Source organism: Trichomycterus rosablanca, chromosome 19, assembly GCF_030014385.1.
Source record: "Trichomycterus rosablanca isolate fTriRos1 chromosome 19, fTriRos1.hap1, whole genome shotgun sequence".
Lineage (NCBI taxonomy): Eukaryota > Metazoa > Chordata > Actinopteri > Siluriformes > Trichomycteridae > Trichomycterus > Trichomycterus rosablanca.
Genome location: NC_086006.1, coordinates 5,495,980 through 5,517,586, shown reverse-complemented (window position 1 = coordinate 5,517,586; position 21,607 = coordinate 5,495,980). Strand labels below are relative to the sequence as shown.

Below are 21,607 nucleotides of genomic sequence, written 5' to 3'. Positions count from 1 at the left end.
TAATTGTATACCCATAAAGCACATTTATGTAAAAGCATGGTGGATGAACGTGCTTGGTGGAAATGAAATCGATCTGATATAAAATATATTTGCATTTTCTTATGTAAATACATTAAAAATTATTCATTTTAATTATTTACTTTATTAGTTTTTGTGACTTTGAATCTCTAATTTCTCTAAGGAAGCCTACAAATGTTTTCCCACATAATCTATGATTTTATGCTTTCACATCATGCCCGATAAAATGCCTCATTACTTTGATACTGCGTGATACATTGAGGTTTTATCATTACGATAGTGTCCGGAGTGTAGATCAATCCCAAAACAGTTCCAGTAAATTCTGATGTGGTTGGATTAGGTTATTAAGAAGTTGCAATCTCAGCAATAGATGTTATTTATTTCCTACTTTGCATTTATATTTGTAATTATCTGTCCCTGAACGAGCAATCATTTATTTTTACATTTACTACTATGGCCATTTGTGACTTAACTGTCAGCCCTGTCTCTCAGAAGTGCATGCCAGTACTTGATTAATCTGGACACGCCTCTAGGGGAGGGTGTGGGTCCACAAGGCCAAACTCATGTCATGTAGGCAGATGTGGAACAAAACTGAGAACTGTGAAGACAGCAATGAGACGAGAGTTACTGACAATACAAAACAGTGTGAAACTTTCAAGGGTGGCAGGGTGAAACGGCATGTAGTATTGGTACCACACAGCCCCGGGGTCTCTGGTTTGATCCTTGTCTCTGGATACAGTATGTGTGAAGTTTATGTGAGCTGTGTTTTTGCTGCATGTCTGCACTGGCTTTCTTCATGTGCTTTGGTTTCCTCCAACATTAAAAAATGAATTGCACATTCCAGTTAAAATATATACATACTTAATTTAAATAAAGCTACTTATAAAGCATCAAAATCAAATTAAATTACATGTTAATATTGCTTAATCAAATGCAAATGATCTAAAATTTATTTAGTATACTTAAAGGAAGAACTAAGTACAACATGCTATTTAGGCATGGTAATTATCTTTAAATATACTCAAAAAATATACAAATAATATGTTATACATTTTAGACATGGATGGATGTTGCACAGAGGAAAAATTTGTATTTTAGGGAGTCTTTGGGTGGCTTTTTTCTGTCTCATCTTCACTAACATAAATGACTAAATCTTAATCTCTTATTTCAGTCTGATATTAATTTTTTCTCAACCACTCTATCCTGGTCAGGGTCTCAATGGGTCTGGTTTCATTTGGAAATACTGGGCACAAGGCAGAAATACCAATCCAATCTAATCGCAGCTCAACCACCCGGCCATTTATGTTTGCGTACGCGCCTGCCCGGCCAGTAGTACCACTAAGACTTGAACTCAGATCTGTTTTAAGTGCAACTGTAAAACCTAACATTTCATTTGAGTGCCTCTAAAACTGTATTAGATGTCTGGAGCAATGTTTCCTTAAATAAATCACTCAGTGTTTGAGAGCGAGATGTGAATTCTGACTAGCAACACCCAATATAAAACTGGGGAATATAAAATTGGTTTTTTTTCTATGCTGCTGATTGGTGGATGGAAAAAGTGTACTTAATAATGATTGATTTAGGATGCAGCCGTCCTGTTATAGTCAATTCATTAAAACATTTTGTCCATCAAAATAAAGAATTCAACCGGTATTAAACTGGATAAAACTATTAAATCTGACACATACGTATTTTTACTTACTGTTTTTTTAAATGTGTGTACAGTCACATAGAATTATTCATGTTTGTTAATGCCCTGCACTCTCATTATAAATAATCACTGAATTATTTTAAACCCCTGCTTTTCAATTATCCAGCCCAGGAAAACATTCATGTTCAGATTCATGTTGGAGGAAATTGCTCATACAATTTATATGCGGCAGGATTCATTTAAAACCACAAGCCTTTTGTTGTGTTTTGTGTTGTTTTTACATTGGCTGGCACTGGTGCTGAATGACAACATGATGCTGAATGACAGCGGCAGTAATGCTAGGATTATACATTACTGCTGCTCCATTAAAGCAGTCAGGATGAGCTTAGCATACATGCGTGAAGTATTGAGCAAAAAATGGCATGCTGGAGTTAAAATGCCTTTTATAGCCACTGAGCATGGCAGGGTTTGATAAGCTGACGGGTTGCACTGTCTATGCAGTGCCATCTAAATCCTAAATGATTTTTAGCAGAAACTCCTGACCTCCTTAAACTGTTGCTGCTTCCTAATGCCTCCTAGCTTCGGCTTGGATTTGAACCCTCACTGAGTTCAGCTGATTTGTTCAGGAATTTAAAGCAGAGCGTGTTAAATATGTTACGGCACATTGTGGTTCTTGTGGCCTTACAGGCAGCACTACAGCTCGCTGGGGCAGAGTCACTTGATTTGTGCACAACAGACGCCGTGCTTTCTCTTCATTGCTGTTCATACAGCCTATAAGTGTCAGCAGCATGATTTTTTTCTCTCGGTTGCTGTATGAATCTGTTATTGGTGCATTTTCTCCTCTCTGCCCCTGTTTGCTTTGACCCCCTGCCTCTTCACCTTGTTTTATTAGCAGAGGTGTAGACGCAGCCCCGCTCATGTTAAATGATGTTTGATGTTTCGTATTCTAAATTCATTTTTATCCAGAAATACTGAACCCAGGTTTAGTGATAGCAGGATTATTTAGACGTCCAGGTGAACTGTTTATAGCAGATCAAGCTAAAGAGATATGTGATAGAGAATAAATGACAGAGGTAAAGAAAGACTAGTAGACGTTTATTATGTTCTCTCCTCGAACATTTCTTACTCTTGGCATGTTTTCTTCCACTCAGTTTGACCCAAGTTATATTTACATAAATATTTGTTTTGTTTCAGATTTACAACCTATCTTCCAAAAAACAGTAAAAATTAAGCCATAATTTTCCTTCTTCCAGTACTAAAAAGAAAACACCCCGACTTACAACTTAGTTAAAAATACCCATTAATAAAAAATTAATGAAAGCACTCTGCAAGTTTATTCAGGGTCCCAACGGCTGTTCTTAAACTTTAACGATAGTCAATTAAACAAGCAAGTATTGTTTGTGGCCTCTGACATGTTTACGTTTTTTCTTTGGCAGTTCATGGCATCAAGTGGACCTGCAGCAATGGGAACAGCAGCTCGGGTTTCTCAGTGGAGCAGCTTGTGCAGCAGATATTGGACAGCCACCAGACCAAGCCTCCTCCTCGGACACACAACTGCCTCTGCACGGGCACGCTGGGTAAGTGCCAGAATGCAGAAACAGAGACAGGCCAGAAAGGGATGACTAATAAATAAAGGAAGGTGATGATATAGCATCGCTTTGTAACAAGTAATTCCTAATGGATAGCCGTGTTTAAGACAAAATAATCATCACATCTCTCTGCTTTAAACCAAGACTGAGTATGTCTAAGAGGTGTTACATCATTCTAACAGTGGCATTATTCTACATGCACCACAACATACATTAATCACAACCAATGCTTAAATTGTTGTTAGAGAATAATGAGGTTCCCAGAAAATGCTTCCACCCATAATCAAATAAAAGCTTGGCTAAACTGGATTTGCTTTCAGAAAATCACATTATGGAATGTTTTGACATTTAAAAAGGGAGGGATGGATGGGTGGGTGGGTGGGTTGATTGGATTGGATTGGATGGATGGATGGATGGATGGATGGATAAATTGGATGGATAAATTGGATGGATGGATGAAAGATTGATAGATGAGTGGATGGATGGATGGATGGATGGATGGATGAAAGAATGATAGATGAGTGGATGGATGGATGGATGGATGGATGGATAAATTGGATGGATGGATAAATTGGATGGATGGATTGGGTGGGTGGGTGGGTGGATCAGATTACCTCTATGATTAGAGTAATTTGTGTATTTACCCCTCACATCCCGTGGCACCAGACCCAGTTCAACCCTGACCAGGGCAAAGCAGTAATTGAATATAAAACAATAAATAAACAGTTTATTAACAAACTTTGTTTTTTATTTGAATGTTTTATTCTAATGATCTGACATAACCAGTTCAGAGACACTTTTGACTTTTGCTTACTTACTGTGTAGTTTGACTTACAGCCCACTCTGTATTCATGATGCCACTAGAAGGGTGAAAACCTGTCTAGAATAAAAAGTGTTTCTATAGCTACATTGTTTTTATGATTTTGACATGATTTTAATTGTATTTGTTTCTACTAAATCTCATTACGTCTACAAATAACATCACAAAATTCAGCATTATTCCAGACATTAATGCTGTGTGTATGATCATTTATAAACATAGTTTTGAACAGCTTAAAATGCTCCATGCTGACAACATGAGCAGAACTTCTCATTAGCATATAATTGATATGAATGATTTGCAGTGTTTCATGCAAAACCATTAAAATGTCCAGCACGTTTTCATAGTACTGACTGAACATTCTGCCTTTTCATATGAAAGGTTTACTTTTTAACATAATGAGTGGTAAGGTTTCAGTAACAGAGGTTATTAGGGTGTCTGAGAGACTGTAGGAGGGCAGGAAATCTGACAGGTATATAAGGGAGAGTCAAGTTTGAACATTGACTTTAGGTGTTAGTTATTTGTAATTACTAATCGTGTAAGTACTAACTATTATTATTATTATTATTATTATTATTATTATTTATTATTTATTATTATTATTATTATTATTATTATTATTATTATTATTGTGCCATTAAGTTGTTTCAAACCCCTGGAAGCCATGGATAGTGTTTCTCTAATCCATCCTTTCTTCTGTTTGGGTTTTTAGTATTCTTAATGGCTGTTTATTGTGCCTCTAACTGTATCCTTACATGTTCTTGCTGACCATCCCTTACCTTTTTACCTTCATTTTTTCCAAGCATAATTGTATTTTTCAATTAATTGGTTCTTTTCAGAATGTGTCCAAAATAAGAGAGCTTCAGTTTGGTTATCTGGGCTTTGATTAAGAGGTTAGCTTTGATTTGGTCAAGAATGTATTTGTTTGTCTTTTTTGCTGTCTGAGATACTTTTAAAAGTCTTCACCAGCACCAAAGTTCAAAGACATTGAAAGTCTTCTTTCCTGCTTTTTAAGTGTCCAGCTTTCACATCCACAAAAAATCACAGAAAAGACAATAGGAAATAAGAAAAAAAGTCATGTGGACCCGTCTTTTCTTCCTCATGTGATTCCAGTACCAATACAGTCAGGATAACTAAAGATAAGACTGGGCAGAGTGGGTGGTAAAGGAGCAATTGCATGCCCCTGACCAAGTGGTTCCTCATCCGGCCTTCCCTCCTTCAGACATGGCCAGTTGTGTCTGTTGCATACCTGACCAGGCTGTTGGCACAGCTGAGACTATAAACTGGGTCTATGCAGTGGTGGGCTAGGATATTATTACACACACATTTTACTTTTTTCTTCCTGGTCTTGGTTCTTCATCAGTCCCAGTATAAGTAAATCCCAAACTTGTATAAATTGTGTTGTGCCATCATGTAGCGACGTAGCAATTTTTCAAAACTTGCAATCAATAGCAGTGCAGTTGGTGCTGAGATTACCATCAGATGTTGCATGGCCAGCCAGTTCTTCTCATTCTCATCGGGTGTGTGATTTATTGGAGCTGGCATAATTTTCCCTGGCATCTAATACTTTCAGCCATGACATTATGTTAGATTTTTGGCCGGTTCAAGCCTCACCACTGCCAGGTTGCAGCTGTTGGGCCCTTAACCCTCAATTGCTTTGATTGTATAGTCACAACTGTAAGTCGCTTTGGATGAAAGCATCTGCTAAATGCCGAAAATGTAAATGAAAATGTAAATATATATGTTTAGGTGTACAGTACAACGAAATTCTACGTATGGCGCCTCTGGAGCAGAGGGGGTTAAAGGCCTTGCTCAGGGGCCCGACAGTGGCTGCATGGCAGGGCTGGGATTCGAACTCTTAGTCTTTCAGTTAAATGTCCAAAGCTCTACCAACTAGGCTACCACTGTCCTCAAGGTCAAGTACTTTCTGAGGAGGGTTCAAGGTCATATCTCGGACTTTAAACTCACATGTGGGAGCTTCATATGAGCTTTATATGAGGATTTGAAGGCAATATTTGAACCTTAGAGATGAAATTTATACTCTTTTATAAGCATATTTACATATTCTTTATTGTCCACTTTTAAATTAAACAGTTTTGTATGAGTTCCTTTATTGAGCATAGTTTTGCTAACATAACATAACGAGCATTGCTGTTTTAGTGTGAGTATTAAAATAAAGTGTTAAAGTGTAAAATAAAGAGTTTAAGATGACAATAACTTTTTTAACAGCAGTTTTACTCTTGTTCTGTCTGAATCTTTTACAGGCGCCGGGAGCAGTGTGCACCACAAGTGTAACAGTGCCAAACATCGTATCATCTCTCCTAAAGTCGACCCCCGCACCGGCTACAGCAGCGGCCATTCTGAGCTGCAGAATAATGATGTTTCAGAGGGCAAAACAGAACACAACCACGGTGGGGCCAAAATGGGCACGTCGGCCACAGGAGGGGGAACAGGACGGGAAAAGCGCAATGGAAAAGTTCACAAGCCGGTACTGCTACACCAGAACAGCACAGAGGTCTCTTCTACTAACCAGGTGGAAGTCCCGGACACCACACAGAGCTCGCCTGTGTCCATCAGCAGCGGGCTGAATTCTGACCCGGATATGGCCGACAGCCCTGCTGTAACAGGCATGAGTCAAATGGCATCTGTTATGAGCAGCCTGTCACAGAGTGTCTTCATGTCAGAGGTAGCAGGAGATCCTGTGTACAGCATGTCTCCCACTGGAGGAGCCAATGCTCATATTATGGGCCCCGATGCCACCTCCCATGGTCTGGTGCTTGCTGTGAACTCTGACAGCCACAAGTTTGCCTACCCTGGCAGCGCAGGACCAGAGGCGGGCACGCCAGGTGCCACAGATGGACTCGCCATGCTATCCGCAGCTGGAGTTTCAGATGAACTCGTTCTCTCCAGCAGTCTAGACTCGAGCAGCATCAAGCTACCAGAGACAGCCATCAACTTTGACCCAGACTGCTTCCTGAATAACCCGAAGCAGGGCCAAACATATGGGGGCAGTGGGCTGAAGCAGGAGAATGGCACCTCATGTGCATCCTCTGTGCCCAGCACGAATGGCCTGCAGCACTCTCCGCCCATGTCCAACTCAAGCTTTGCTTTTAGCTCTGACCTCATCAAGAACATCAAGACTGAAGACACTTCCTTTGAACAGCAGCTAGCTAATGAAAGTGGCTACCAGGTTGGGGCAGTAGTAAGCTGTAGTGTATCCAATGGTTCAGGAACTCAGAACTCGCTCACACTGACCCCCGCAGGCTCACTGCTGTCCTCTGGAGGGGGGCTAAGTCCCAGCACCACCCTGGAGCAGATGGATTTTAGTGCTATTGACTCAAAGCCCAACTTTTCCTCTAGTACGTCAGTGGGTTATGAGCAGGCAATAAGCAATGCCCATCTGACCCACCAAAGCCACTCCCCCAGGTTCTTCCTCCAGGAGGCACCACAGACAGGCCAGAACCAGCAGGGTAGGCAGAATTCAAGCCAGAAGAGCCACCTGCTTGAGCACAACTCCCATGACCGAGCCTATATGGGCTTACAGGTTGTCAAAACAGATTCAACTGGCACCAATGGCCACCTACACCACCACCACCACAACCACCAGCACAGCCAGCACAGACCCAACTGCAATGGAAACTCAACCACAGAGAACCCAGGACAAAACAACTCTCTCCAGCTGCTGCAGTATTCAGGGGGTTTCTCCAGCTTGGGCCAAGACCATGAGGATATGGTGGGTCATAATCAAAATGGGAATACAAGTTCTAGTCAGGCTGGTACTGCTGAGGCCAGGGCAGAGAGTTTACTCAAGGCCGGGGATCACCTGCAGGCTTGTGCACGGGGTAATGTACAGGGCGGAGCTTCAGAGCACTATATGCAGCCATCCTCCGAGAACAGAACAGGGGGTGAAGCTCTCAGAAATGGGAATACAAATGACGGCACCAATGGAAATAGTCAGCAACAGTTGCAGCCTCTTCTTCAGGGGGCTGGACTGGTACAGGGCCTTTACAACCATCAGGCTTTGAGCGGAACTGGAGCTACTAGCACTGGAGGCACAAGTATGGAAATCAGTCTGGATCACTTTGACATATCCTTTGGCAACCAATTCTCAGACCTTATTAATGACTTTATCTCAGTCGATGGGGGAGTCACAGCTGTGGGATCTGGTGGGGCACTTTATGCCCACCAGCTGGTGGCGCCACCTGGCTCGGATGGGCAGGTGGCCTCAGGAGGCAACCAGCAGCAGGGTCAGGAGGACGGAACCAACAGTGCTGCAGGCTATAGTGGCTCTGAGCTCTGCCTCCAGCCCTGCTGCAGTCCCCAGGGTCTAGGTGGAGGAAGTGCTGGTGCAGGAGCATCAGGTGATACAGGCTCACTGTCCTACATGCATGTAGCTGATGTTGTGTCAGCAGCAGTGGCCCAGGGCACACTAAATATGCTGCAGGCCACGGGCAGGCTCTTCATGGTGACTGACTACTCCCCAGAGTGGTCCTACCCAGAGGTGAGTTCATTTAACTGTGCTTGAACCTTTTCACTGGCATTATATTCACTCTCAGTTCAACTTACAATAACAGGTAGAATATAAACAGTAGGAAACCCAAACCAACCTTCAAACTTCCTAGTTCATATTACCTGCCTGAGTCTGGGTTTCAGTAAGAACTCATTATACCAGTTATTCTAGTTTTTACTTTTAAAATTATTTTATTTTATTTCATTTAAAGTGTATTTTAATTTATATTTAGTAAGAGTACAGTGCAGTTGAAAAGTTTTTTATGCATTGCACTGTATGTCATCATAAAACAGACACTCATTACCTAACAGAGAGTTAGGGTAAAGTTTTCGAAAGCTCACCCACTGTCTTCCTGCCATCCACGGTTGTTTAAAATAAAGTTTGATACTGCACACCCACTGTCTTCCTGCCATACACAATTGTTAAAAAACAAACAAAAAGTGAGACACAAAGAAACCTGAGAGGAACTAATTATCACCAAAGATATTTAAAAATAAATCAATTAAAAATAAAAGAAAGTGCGCACCAGAGCTGGGATTTCGAATACATTGTATCGAAATCTCAGCTCTGCCATCTGGCTGGGCTGGGTGGCCACATGAATAACGATTGGCTGTTGTTCAGGGTGAGATGAGCCGGACCAGGTTCCTCATAACTGGTCAATTACGACCTCTGCTGGCTGATTGATGGCGCCTGCACAGAGTTGGGGAATAATGCTGATCAGGGTGTGGCTCTCCGTGCACAAGTCTGATCTGCATATGAACTCGCCTCGTGCAGGTGAAAAGATGCAGTCGGTACTGTGCATGTGTTGAAGGGGGCGTGTGTCAGTTGCGAAGCTCCTCAGTCAGCAGTGGAGGGTTATATCAGTAGATGTGAAGCGTAACGCAATCAGGGTAATTGGATACGACTAGATCAGGGGAAAGATTAGGGGGGGAAAATTGGAGAAAAAGAGAAAAAAGAAAGAAAGAAATCCCCAGAGAAACGTAAGCCAGTGATGATGGCATTTGTTTCTGCTTATTCCAGTCTTACTTTCCCAGGTGTACTTGTCTCCCATCCCATCTGATCATGTCTGAGCTATTGAAGATTTCTAAAATGAACATCTTAACATTAAGGAATAAAGTTTTTGTGCTTTACTCCCAACTAAAAGTTAAAAAATTGCAGTATGAAACAAAACTCATCATGCATGATTGCTGTGATTGACCAGCTTTCTAAATAAGTAGTTATATTGTATTTTAAGTTGATGTTAATGTAATAAGTAAATCGTTATTTGGTACAATACATGCTAGCTAGATGTTTGTCATATTTTTGCTCTTAGCACTTTATAGATTTGACCATATAACTAAAACTTAGTATTTATATTTTATACTGTTTAGTTCTCAAATATCATTTATCCAGAACCATAAAAAAATCCCAGCAGAGCTTGTTTACAGTGTTTGGTTTTTAGCCGTTGTTTCCTCTGACTAGCACAACATTGTCTTGTTTGTTAAACGGTTTTTACACTGAAAGTCCACAAGATGGAGGCACTAGCTCAATATATTACACCCACATTCACTTTCAGTGTTGGAACCAAATTCTTCCACATGATGGCAGTGAAACCTTTTACTTGGAAATTTACTATATGGCCAAAAGTATTTGGACACCTGACCACGGGCTTGTTGGACATCCAATTTCAAAAACAAATGGTATTAAATATTAAAACGGTGACCTCTACGTGATTTTTTTTCAGCTATAACAACAGCCACTCCTCTGAGAATGCTTCTCACAAGACTGTAAAGTACTGTATGTCTGTGGGAATTTGTGCCCATTCCAGCCATTCAGTCAAAAGAGCATTTGTATGGCTGGGTACCAATGTTGGTCAGGAACGCCTCAGTTGATTTTCCAGTTAATTCCAAAGTACAGTGGTGGCTGAGGTCAGGGCTCTGTGAAGGCCACTGGACTTTCTTCAAGATGTTCTTCATTGTGTAGCGTCTGCCACTGGGGGCCGGAACGGGCTTTACCCAGAAAGCCTCGCGGCCGTGGTGTCCAGACTTACATACATACACATAGACATTCACACAACAGACAGACAGACAAATAGCTGCTTATCCAGCTCTCACCGTAGCCACACCATCCCCAACACTGGGCTACACGGCTACGGTGAGAGCTGGATAAGCAGCTATTTGTCTGTCTGTCTGTTGTGTGAATGTCTATGTGTATGTATGAATGAATGTCTAAAATAACCATCTTGCGGCCCCGACGCCCCTTCCTCCATACTTGCCGGCACCACAATATCTTTATGGACCTTGCTTTGTGCACAGGGCTACAGTCATGCTGAAACTGTTGCTGCAAAGCAGAAAGCATATAGTTTCCTTCTAATTAAAAAAATGTAAGAGTATATCAATATTTTTGTCCATACTTTGTATTTTGTGAAGGGGCGCGTCTATACACAGATGTGATTGGCTATGTCTGACGGAGAGGGAGATTAGATTGGCGCCTGATCATGCCCTTCACTCAGTGTTTCTAAGTGGAGCCAGACCCACCATGAACCTGACCAGGCTAGAGCGGTTGATAGATAAGGGAAAGATATTTTGTGCAAAATGAGATGTTACATCTCAAGGAGCAATGATTTAAATGAATAATCAATGTAAGTATGCTAACTGCTTTTGTGTGTGTGTCTGATGCAGGGTGGGGTGAAGGTTTTGATTACAGGACCATGGCAGGAGGCCAGCAACCAGTACAGCTGTCTGTTTGATCAGATCTCTGTTCCTGCCTCCCTCATTCAGCCTGGAGTCCTGCGCTGTTACTGTCCAGGTAAAATCTCGCCCACTTACAGTAAAGACACTTACATGGATTATCAGTAATGGGGACACAGGGTTTTTTTTAGCCCAGGGTTTCCTTACGTCCAGCACAACTGATCCAACTTATCAGCTAATTATTTAGGAGAATAGACTTTATTTTACATCTCATAGAGTTTTTTGATTAATATATATATATATATATATATATATATATTGCACACAGGAGGACGGTATGCACAACATCTACAATGTAGGTTAAAGTTGTGTTATAACAGTTATACCTATATAAGCACTACAAAATATAGTACCATATCAAAACTTGCTAAAAAGTACTGTGTCTTTAAACGAATCTGTGCTAAGGCACTAAGTGACTCTGTGTGTGGACTCTGTGTGCTTTAAAAACCACTCCTTTATATTTTTAACAGTGTCCAAAGCTTTACTGTTACCAATATGACATTATGATGCCAAGTCTAATACGAATGTTTTAACTTCAACCATGTCAAAGTAATTTGTGTCTGCTGCTAAAGAGTGATGCGCAAACTTAAAAAAAGCTGTTGTGTTCCCCAACTGGATTGTATTTTAATTGAGCGGAGTTGGTGCAACCTCTTGGGACTCCTTCAGTCAAGCCAAGTATGAAAGGTGCTGGCTGAACTCTCCCGGGAACTGACTTGATTTTCTATCTCTGAAGCTCTAATGACTAACGAGTGTGTTGCTCTCTGTGACTCTGCAGCTCATGACACAGGCCTGGTGACTCTGCAGGTGGTTGTCAGTAATCAGATCATCTCCAACTCTGTGGTGTTTGAGTACAAGGCCCGTGCTCTGCCCTCGCTGCCTTCATCCCAGCACGACTGGCTCTCTCTGGACGGTAAGGCTTACCCTTTTAAAATGCTGCTGTGCTCTTGGTTTACTGCTGCTGCAGAAATTGTTCCCGTCCAGAGATTTTTATTATGGCAATACGTTGTTTGTAGTTTTACTCTGGAGTAGAGAATTATACAGTCTGAGCTTATTGTTTGGGTCGTGATTAAGAAACTGACACTGAAACCTAATAATTTGTGCTGGTAATAAAAAATATGCTTTGTGTGCATAATTCAGTTTACATTGACCAACGTCCTCAATTAAACAGAGATGTCAAATATGCAAACATAAGAAACACATAAAGCAGAAATATGAAGGAAGCACATTTAGAAAGGGAACCCATGCTTCTGTGAATGACACCAGCCAGTGAGGTTTACTTAGGGTGACCATATTGTGGTTCTTAAAAAAAAGGGACACTTGGTGGGGGGTGTTGGATTGGTAAAGTAATGTAATGTAATTGGTGGCACCATGACAATGTGCAAAAAGTAGGGGTTTAAATATTTGACAAATGCATCAATAACCATGCAATTATGTTATTTAACTTTAATACATAAACAGCTGCTTTTTAACAAGACAACCAACAAATACATTTATGGTCGGATCTTTATCTTATTACTTTCTAATCAGCATACAGCCCTAAACAATAATAACAAAAAATGTTTTGGTGATTTAGAAATCCCAGCCGGACGCATTTTTAGGCCCAAAAAAAGAGCACATGTCCAGGAAAAGGGGATGTATGGCCACCCTGGTTTACTGAAGAGTCCCAGTGCATTGTATTTAGAAAAACTGACCAGTACTACGTTCAAAATATTGTGGCATGGTACTTCACATGAACTTTAATGACTGCTTGTATGGTCATTTGTTGGTTTATAGCTCAGTTGGACAGGCTAGTTGGAAAAATGAGTTCCTGGTATAATATTGTTTCTAAGCCTGGGGCTTTTCTAATTACCCTGCATTTACACGGACTGATTATATTTTCTAATAGAAATAGAGTATGATTGAGAACAGATTGTTCTGTTATATTTAGAGTCATTTAGCTGTTAATGTAAATGTAGCTGGCATCCAGAAGAGTTTGGAACCACTAGAGGGGAGCAAGAGCACGTTTCCAACAATGCAGTCATACTAATTGCCAAAAGGTGTCAAGATGCTTGTAAAGAACCAAATGACTTAAATAATTGTTACTTTGTGTTCTCTCAGGGTCACATAAATGTCAAACATAATGAATCTTTAGAACACTTAAGACAAGGCTGATAGTTGGTTAATCTGCTTCAGAGACGGAGAGCCAGAGATTATGTGCAATAGGCTGATTTGTATTAAGAGGGTAAAGGAATTAAGGTCAAGGCTAAGAAGCTTAATTTGTCGTCAGTAAAGCTTAATGACTCATCTGTAACATAAAGATCATATCTTAGATTAAGTGTTCAAATTGTTCGAGTTAACTGAATGTACACTCTCGAGCATTTTATTAGGTACATCTATTTGGTACAACCTGATTATCACTGATTATTTTATAAGTTACACCTATCATGCAGATGATGATTGTGGGTATACAGCTACTGACTGTAGCCCATCTGTTGCTCAGTAAGTCCTCCCGGCACAGGATGTATGTTTCCACAGTCAAATAACCTCCAGATAATCCCATCACTGTGGGACACAAGCCCTCATAAAGCCGGGCTAAATAACTGCTCCAGCACACATACTTCCTACTGGTCATCCCGAATCAGATCAGAGCTGTGACATCAAAGAGCTCCTTAAAATATCTCAGCATATGGACAACACCTTGTGTTCGCCAGTCTGACGTCCTAGGCACTCACTGATCAGCTGATTAAGGTTTAACCGAAGACATACATTCATTCCGTCTGAATAGTGCAGCAAATGGCTACCATACCAAAGGGGCCCAGTCTGAGAACACTAGTAAAATGCTTCTGTTTAGCATTTTTTCTAAATGTAATACAAAGCTTTTCAATCCAAATCTTACATTTCTAATAGGAAATTTGGATTTATAAAATGGACCCACAGGCCTACACCATACTGGCCCACCCCAATGCCAAGCATGTTTTATTATAAGGTGTTAGAATAGGTTGCTTATGTTATATTTAGAGCCCTACTAAATTCACAGGAAAATGTGCTTAATTTACGGCAGTCATTAAATAACACTCATAAATTGAATGCTAGAATAAATGGAAGCTACAATACACAGCACTGCCACTAATGGTTAAATGTAAAGCTACAACATCTAGCGACAATGCGAGGCTTCATTTTGGAAAATCCTTGTCTGAGTTTTGACACCCAACGTCCACACAATTAGTTGGGAGTTTTCCAAACTCAGTTACAAACCAGAGTCGTGTTTTTGGCTGCTTTACTTTGACTATGCGATTGCTAACTGAATTGCCGTAGAATTGCTAGGACCGCCTTATAGTACAAACTATTCAGTAAACGTGAGGCACTGGAACGCTACGTGAATGAAAAATGTTAAATCGCTAAAAACAAACCTTAGCGTTTGAATTTCACAGAAAATTGCATATTACACAGGAAACAGCTTGTTTCACAGCCGTGAATTAGGTAAAGCCTTAGTTGTTCTGCTGGGTCCCTGTATTTTTTAGAATGTTCCTTTAAAGTCGGCTCTGAGAAGCTGGCAGTGACAGCTCAACAACGTAGCTGAACAGCACAGTAGTAGAACAGAATATAAATGTGAATGCACAAGCATGCATATGCAAGTAGACAGCATGGAGCAGTACCAGTGTGTCCTTCTGTCTATTGGAAGGTTAAATGTTAAGAACATTCTCAGTTTATGTGTGGTGTGCTGTGCAGTTTATGTTCAAGGCTGGATTGAAGGTTGGTGCTGCAGTGAGCTCTGAAGGAATAAAGTAGGGCACAGGCTGGATGAGTGTGGGGGAAAGGGACAACTGCAATGCAGACAGCTCTTGAGGGTAAAAGAGTAACAGCAAGCTGGCGCCTCCACTCAACAGCCCCTTTCCATTCACAGAGCTGTATGACAGGCACCATTTACTTTACACATACCAAACCTGCCAAAGTACTGAGCATGTACCACACGCTCAACACTGTAGCGAGTTCAGAGATTTATGGCGGTTAGAAAATGTATGGCATCCATAGCAACTGGGGAGTTTAGTATGAGGTTCAAAAGATGTTATACAATGTAGATTGAATTGTTTTCTGCAATATATTTATGTTAATGTCAGCTGTGTCTGCCATGTGATATCATTATTAGTGTTTTTCTAATAGTGTAGATGTCTTAGTGTGTTGTGTTTGTGTTGTTTACCTATGTTGCTAATAACCAGTAACACATGATTACTTGCTTTTCAACATTAAACATCGTCGAAAAGAGTACTCACAAAACACTAGACAAAGTGCTGTATCCTGGTCACCACTCCGGTCCAATTTTACCAGGAAACACTGAGCACAAGGCAGGAATTGTTTGTTTCTTTGTGTATTAGAATTTTAACGCCATGTTTTACACTTTGATTCCATTCATGACGGGTAACACATGATTCATCAATTCAAGTTTCTTGTCAAACACTTTCAGGAGACATTTTTTTATCTCCAGTTTACCTAATTTACATGTCTTTGGACTGTGAGAGGAAACTGGAGCCCCAGAGGAAACACAAACAGACATGGGGAACAAGGCAGGAATACCCTGGACAGGGCGCCAATCTAGCATAAGGCTTTGGCCATCCCACCCCTCCTCATACATCATGTCTGTGTAGATGCCCAGCCAGCTGATAACCGGATTCAAATCTCAGCGGTGGTAAGCTAACGCAACAGCTCACTGCATGACTCAAGCGTCTGATCTTTTAATGTAGTCTTTTGCAATTGAGTGCACTGATAATTATGTCCCACCAATGGCTAGGTTTACATAACCTTGTAGGTAGTTTTTCAATTACACCTAAACGTCCAGACCATTTTACCCTCTGCATAAGGTGACATTGGGTTTTCTTACTGTCCTTGGCAAAAGACCACTTACTTTTGTATTTTTAATAGGTGCATCAAAATTAGCAATGTAAGAAAGGTCAGCAAACTCTAAATCATGATCGCTAACAAGGAAGTGTATAACTCCACAAAGGTAAATGTTATTAAATAGCTTTTATAATAGCTTTTAACTATTACTCTGAGATTATTTTAGAAGACTCATGCTGAACTTGAAAGAAAAGGGTTGCAAAAATCAAGATTTCAAAACTGTAATGACTTACATGTCCGTTTAACAAGTGTGTGTGTGTGTGTGTGTGTGAGAGAGAGAGAGAGAGAGAGAGAGAGAGAGCGAGCGAGAGAGAGAGAGAGAGAAGCACTGATAAACACAGCTGCATGCCTTGATTTGTCATAATGCAGAAAGGGGGCGGGGCTTTTTTCCCTCTGCAGTATTGCAGGTACGGAGTAGTGATAAACATTCCGGCTCATTTTAGTGAACCATATATATTGACTCGGCTCACCAAATTGAGTCGGTTCTTTAGGCCTGTATTCGATTAGTAACAGGTTTTGGGGGGGTTTTTTTGGTCTCTTTTTCCAGATACAGGGACACTGTATCTACTGTCTGATTAAAATAAACAGAACAAACATATTTAAATTTTTACTACCAAAATAGATAACTATCTCAATAATTTAATAACTACATTTGTCTGTGCCTAATCATTAAATCATTTTGCATTATACACTTATTAGGTGTGAAAACAGTCTTAAGCAAAGGTTATTTTTATTTGGGGTGGCACGGTGTCTTGGTGGGTAGCACTATCGCCTCACAGCAAGAAGGTTCTGGGTTTGATCCCCAGGTGGAGTTGTCTGGGTCCGTTCTGTGTGGAGTTTGCATGTTCTCCCCATGTCTGTGCGTGTTTCCTCCACAAGCTCCAGTTTTCTCCCACAGTCCAAAGATGTGCAAGTGAGGTGAATTGGAGATACAAAATTGTCCATGACTGTGTTTGATATAAAAAACTTGTTAACTGATAAATCTTGTAACGAGGTACTACCGTTTCTGTCATGAATGTAACCAAAGTGTGTAACACATAACGTTAAAATCCTAATAAATAAATAATAACTCTTTATTTGTTTATTTTAACACTGGGAGAATTTATGGGCATAATGGCACATTTAATATGTCATGTTTAATTTGTGAGTATTGCTCTACATTTGCAGAAAAACTAATAAAACTAACTTTAAGCATTAAAATACTCTTTTTTAAACTGTAACGTAGGTCAGTCTTTAACCCAAATATACTTTTGGGTTGTCTGAAACAAAAACGGCTCTTTATTGTGAGTCGACTCGCATCTAAAAGAACCGACTCGTACCGAACGGTACATCACTAGTAGAGAGACGCGCGCAGGACAAACACACACAGAGATCTAACGGAAACACGGCGCACGTTCTTTCTGTCGGTCCTTGTTGTTTTTGCCACCTTGTGCTTAAATGTGCACAATATTACAATGCATTACGTGTTGTTCATTGTCTGCACTGGTGTCATCCACGCTTTATTACTCGCAGTTCAGTCGTTTCTCATCGGAAATGCGCGGTTCCTGGTGCGCGCTTTGTGTAATAGTGGGTGTGTGTCTACAACACTGAATGAACAACACGTGTTTTAGACACATTGTGCTTTATGTCGTGCTGTGACAAGCACATGTAAGAGCGCATGCGTGCACTATATGGTGTTATGATAGAAAAAAATACTCGGCTATTTAGACATAATTATAGGCATATTTTGGTTGATCAAATAAATAGGATTTAAGTAAGATTTAGATTTTAAACCTCCACCCCAAACGAAACTTGCGTGTTTGTGTGAGTAGGTAGGTTGGTGGACGGGTTGGTGGGGGGTTCTCCTGTGCTACGTGCCCCTGTTAGCCCGCAGTGAAATACAGACGGCGGGGCGAGCGGGCGCGTAACTGCGGGCTAACAGGGGCACATAGTGCAAGCGAGATGGAGGGGGAGGGATTTAGGGAGGGGTGAAAATGAGAAAGGAGTGATGGGATCGCTTGCACTAAGCGGGCTTTCTGCTCTGTTTTCACTCTGATGTGCACATGCACCACCGTTCCTTGCCGAACAGGATTTCTTTTGCGCGTCAACATTTCCCAAAAACTGGCACACCGCAGTTCGCTGGCCTGGGGGACATTTGGTCAGGATGCCCGTGACTGACATGACTGACACCTGCTTCTCCTAAGGAAACCGTGTTCATTTCAGGGGACTCTTCCATGGCCAATAAAACAGAAGGTCGGATGCGTTTGAGTAAAGCTGCTGTTGTGTTTGTGTGCATTGTTTGTTCAGTCTGTGGAAGTTGCGCGCAGTTACTCTGTTGTAGTACCTGATCTGTACCTGACTGTAGTAAGTTCTGATCACAGCATCAGAGCTGTTTTGTGTCACTGTGGAATGATTTTATTATTGTTGATGATGATGTCCATTTGTTATTAACCAGGACTTGTGTATCTACTCTGTGTGCTGTTGGTTTGGGGGCGCTTTTTGGCATGTATTGTAGAAAAGTTTTAAAGATTAGAAGAATCTCTTGAACTTTAAACCAAACACGTGGTTTAAATCTATACAACAGTTCAAAAAACAAATATGTTGTTTGTTTGGTGGAAAAAAAACTCGTGAAAACATTTAAGTGCATAAAGCTGATCCCCCCCACTACTCCCCACTATGAACAACACTTAAGGTTAGCACAATTAATCATGTATGCTTCAGCACATGGCTCACAAAAATAAATGTTAAAGCCCTAAATAAATGTTTTGGAGCCCTTTCTTGTAAGAATTTATAACTTAAATATAAGTAACTTGTGCTGGATGGGGGGCATTTTGTAATATCAGGAGTATTGAGCCCCCCTCCCCTTCAGTGACAATGCAATACACATTTTTCCACATAGTCAAATCACTTATTACAGATCAGCCAAAATAAGATATATAAATAATAAATGAAGTTTATGCAGTTTGCATGTTCTGTGTTTAAAAAAATCTACCAGTTCTGAGCTTGGCTAATTCTGATTATGCAGTTCTAATTAACTGAGTTACTCTATAATTATTTTTTTCCGTATTAAAGGCCACCAGTAACATTTTACTGTCATTTTCCTTAGAAAATCTAAAGTTGATTAACACTGACCAGTTTGCTGTGCTCATACAAGGTTTGTTCAGTGTAGTTTTTCTGCAGTGCTTAATCACAATGATCAGTGGTCACGACCAGAGTTTGTGGCTGTGTCCCAAACCGATGCCTAAACAGTCTAATGACACACTGCATATAGTAACTATGGTTACTCTAGTGACATACTGCTGTGCCCTACTCAGTAGTGCAGAAGTGTAGTTTGGAATGGAGCCTGTATGAAGGCAGCAGTGCAGAATGAGTTCAGCAACGTGGACAGCCCAGACCTTTTTAGCTTTTATGTTTTACGAAACTGAGCTGTAGTGAAGCTACTATGCAGATGACGTTTCTTATAAAGACACACGCCGCCTATTGTTACCCAACGACTTGTTGATATGCTAAGAATTTAGATTACAAAGCTGTTAAGCCTTTGAACACTTTGTTTAGGGTGGGATTCTAATATGTGAAGATTTAAACGTTTTTAGAAACTTTATTACTCCCACTAAAGCCATTTTAATCTTATGGCTTGCATAAACTGGTCTTTTTTCCCAATAGTATTGCAAAAATTATAACTTCAGGGTTTCATGCAGCCAGTATGGGTGCCATACAGCACCAATGGTCCTGCCAGTATGCATTCTAACTGAATGAGTGTGTGTTGCGCTGTGATCAACTGATGTCCTGCCTTACACCCAGGGTTTATGGATTGTACCCGACCCACTCTGACCCTCAGAATAAAGGAATTACTAAGGCCAAATGCATGCTTTTTAAATAAAAACAAATAAATTGTAAGTAAATGAATAGGACAATTTAATACCTACATTAATATTATTTTATGCTTTTAACAGTTTTTTTGCCCATGCTCAGTTCAAGCTTACTTGAGTCTTTTCTTAACAGTCTAAAAGGAATACTGTTAAGATACACCTCCCATAGAGACCATTTCTCAAGAAAAGCCGAGAGCTACCCAGTAGTCTGGCTGGATCTTGGTGTCTGTAAAAGTAAAATGCTTAAGAGAGGTTGTTTGAGAAGAGGCTTTTTTACTGCCAGTCATTACACTGTTTGTGGCAGACTCTAAAATTTTATTTATCTGTCTACAATTATTGCTTAGTTTATTTGTGATTGAATGCTGGTGTAGCTCACAGCACTGAGATTCTGCAACCAAACAGTTGATCATTCAGAGATGTTCAGCTTGTGTACACTGGGGTAGTGTGGTTTATCTACAGTGGATTGTTTTACCATGCAATCTACTATGTCTATTACACTGTTGCAATTAAAGTTAAAAGTTTACCTTTACTTGTAAGAGGGGCATGTTTGTAATAACAGTCTTGGGGTTTCACTTATTTTTTCTACATTTATTTATGTGACAAATTCTTTCCTAAGAATATTGTGGGTTTTATATAAAATATGGCACTGTTGGGTTGAACATAAACTTGGTTATAAGTCTCTTTGCTATTTTCACCTTGATCAGCCTCATTTGACCAGCAAGCCTCTGGCACAACTATGGTTGAATTATTGACCAATCATCTTGGCAGAATTAGGAGAGTTTAACCAGATTTGTTGGTTTTCTGGCACATATTTCACTTTTCAGTACAGTCCACAGTCCATTTTGTCAGATAAGGCTGAAATTAATACTTTGAAAAGGCCATTATAAAAACTTCAGTTTAGTCGAGTTTAGATGTGTTTTGGGTCATTGTGAAGCTAGAACACAAAGTTGTAATCAAGTATAAGAATTTTGTGATAAACTTACTTCTGTAATTTTACGTTTACATTTTGCTGTGCACCTGTTCCAGTGACAGCAAATTAGTTTAAGAGTATAACACCACCACCTCCATGGTTGACAGCAGGCGTTAGGGATGTTGGGATGTAAATATTACTGATTGTAAAAATATAAAACACATCACAGGCTTTAGGTTGCCAAGTTTGAAGTAGGCTTCATCACTGTAAAGCCTGTAATTCTGTCTAATGCATTCAAACTAGCTCAACTTAGCAGTGGTCAGTCATAGCTACTGATAAGGTATTAACAGGCCAAGACACAAAGGTAAATGACATTATGGAACTTTGCACATAAATAAATTTATATTCTAATTTGCTATATGTATTTGCTAGCAGAAAACCCACATTTTGTATTATAATGTATCTAGATAAAAAAAAAAACAGTTGCACAATTTCCATACATTTCTTACAAGTGTATGCTGACTTTTTACCTGCATGTGTGGTGTAGTGAAATGCATTCCTATGAATGGATTGTTAAAAACAGCATATTATTATGCACTGTGAAGACTAAACACCAACATGACCAACACCATCAATGCATCAGAACGTTTACTTTGTTAA

General features: G+C 40.3%; 1 protein-coding gene across 9 annotated transcripts in view; it reads left to right on the top strand.

Moving 5' to 3' along the window:
- Nucleotides 1-21,607, top strand: part of camta1a (calmodulin binding transcription activator 1a) — a 463,893-nt gene that overhangs the window by 416,287 nt on the left and 25,999 nt on the right. For 8 of the 9 annotated variants that reach the window (XM_063015717.1, XM_063015715.1, XM_063015713.1 and 5 more), the window contains 4 exons: nt 3,106-3,246; nt 6,343-8,579; nt 11,249-11,375; nt 12,093-12,227. In XM_063015717.1, coding sequence (XP_062871787.1) covers nt 3,106-3,246; nt 6,343-8,579; nt 11,249-11,375; nt 12,093-12,227 — 2,640 coding nt within the window. Of the gene's footprint in view, nt 1-3,105; nt 3,247-6,342; nt 8,580-11,248; nt 11,376-12,092; nt 12,228-18,224; nt 18,422-21,607 lie in introns of those variants that run through there. The other variant, XM_063015720.1, reaches the window with a different exon arrangement.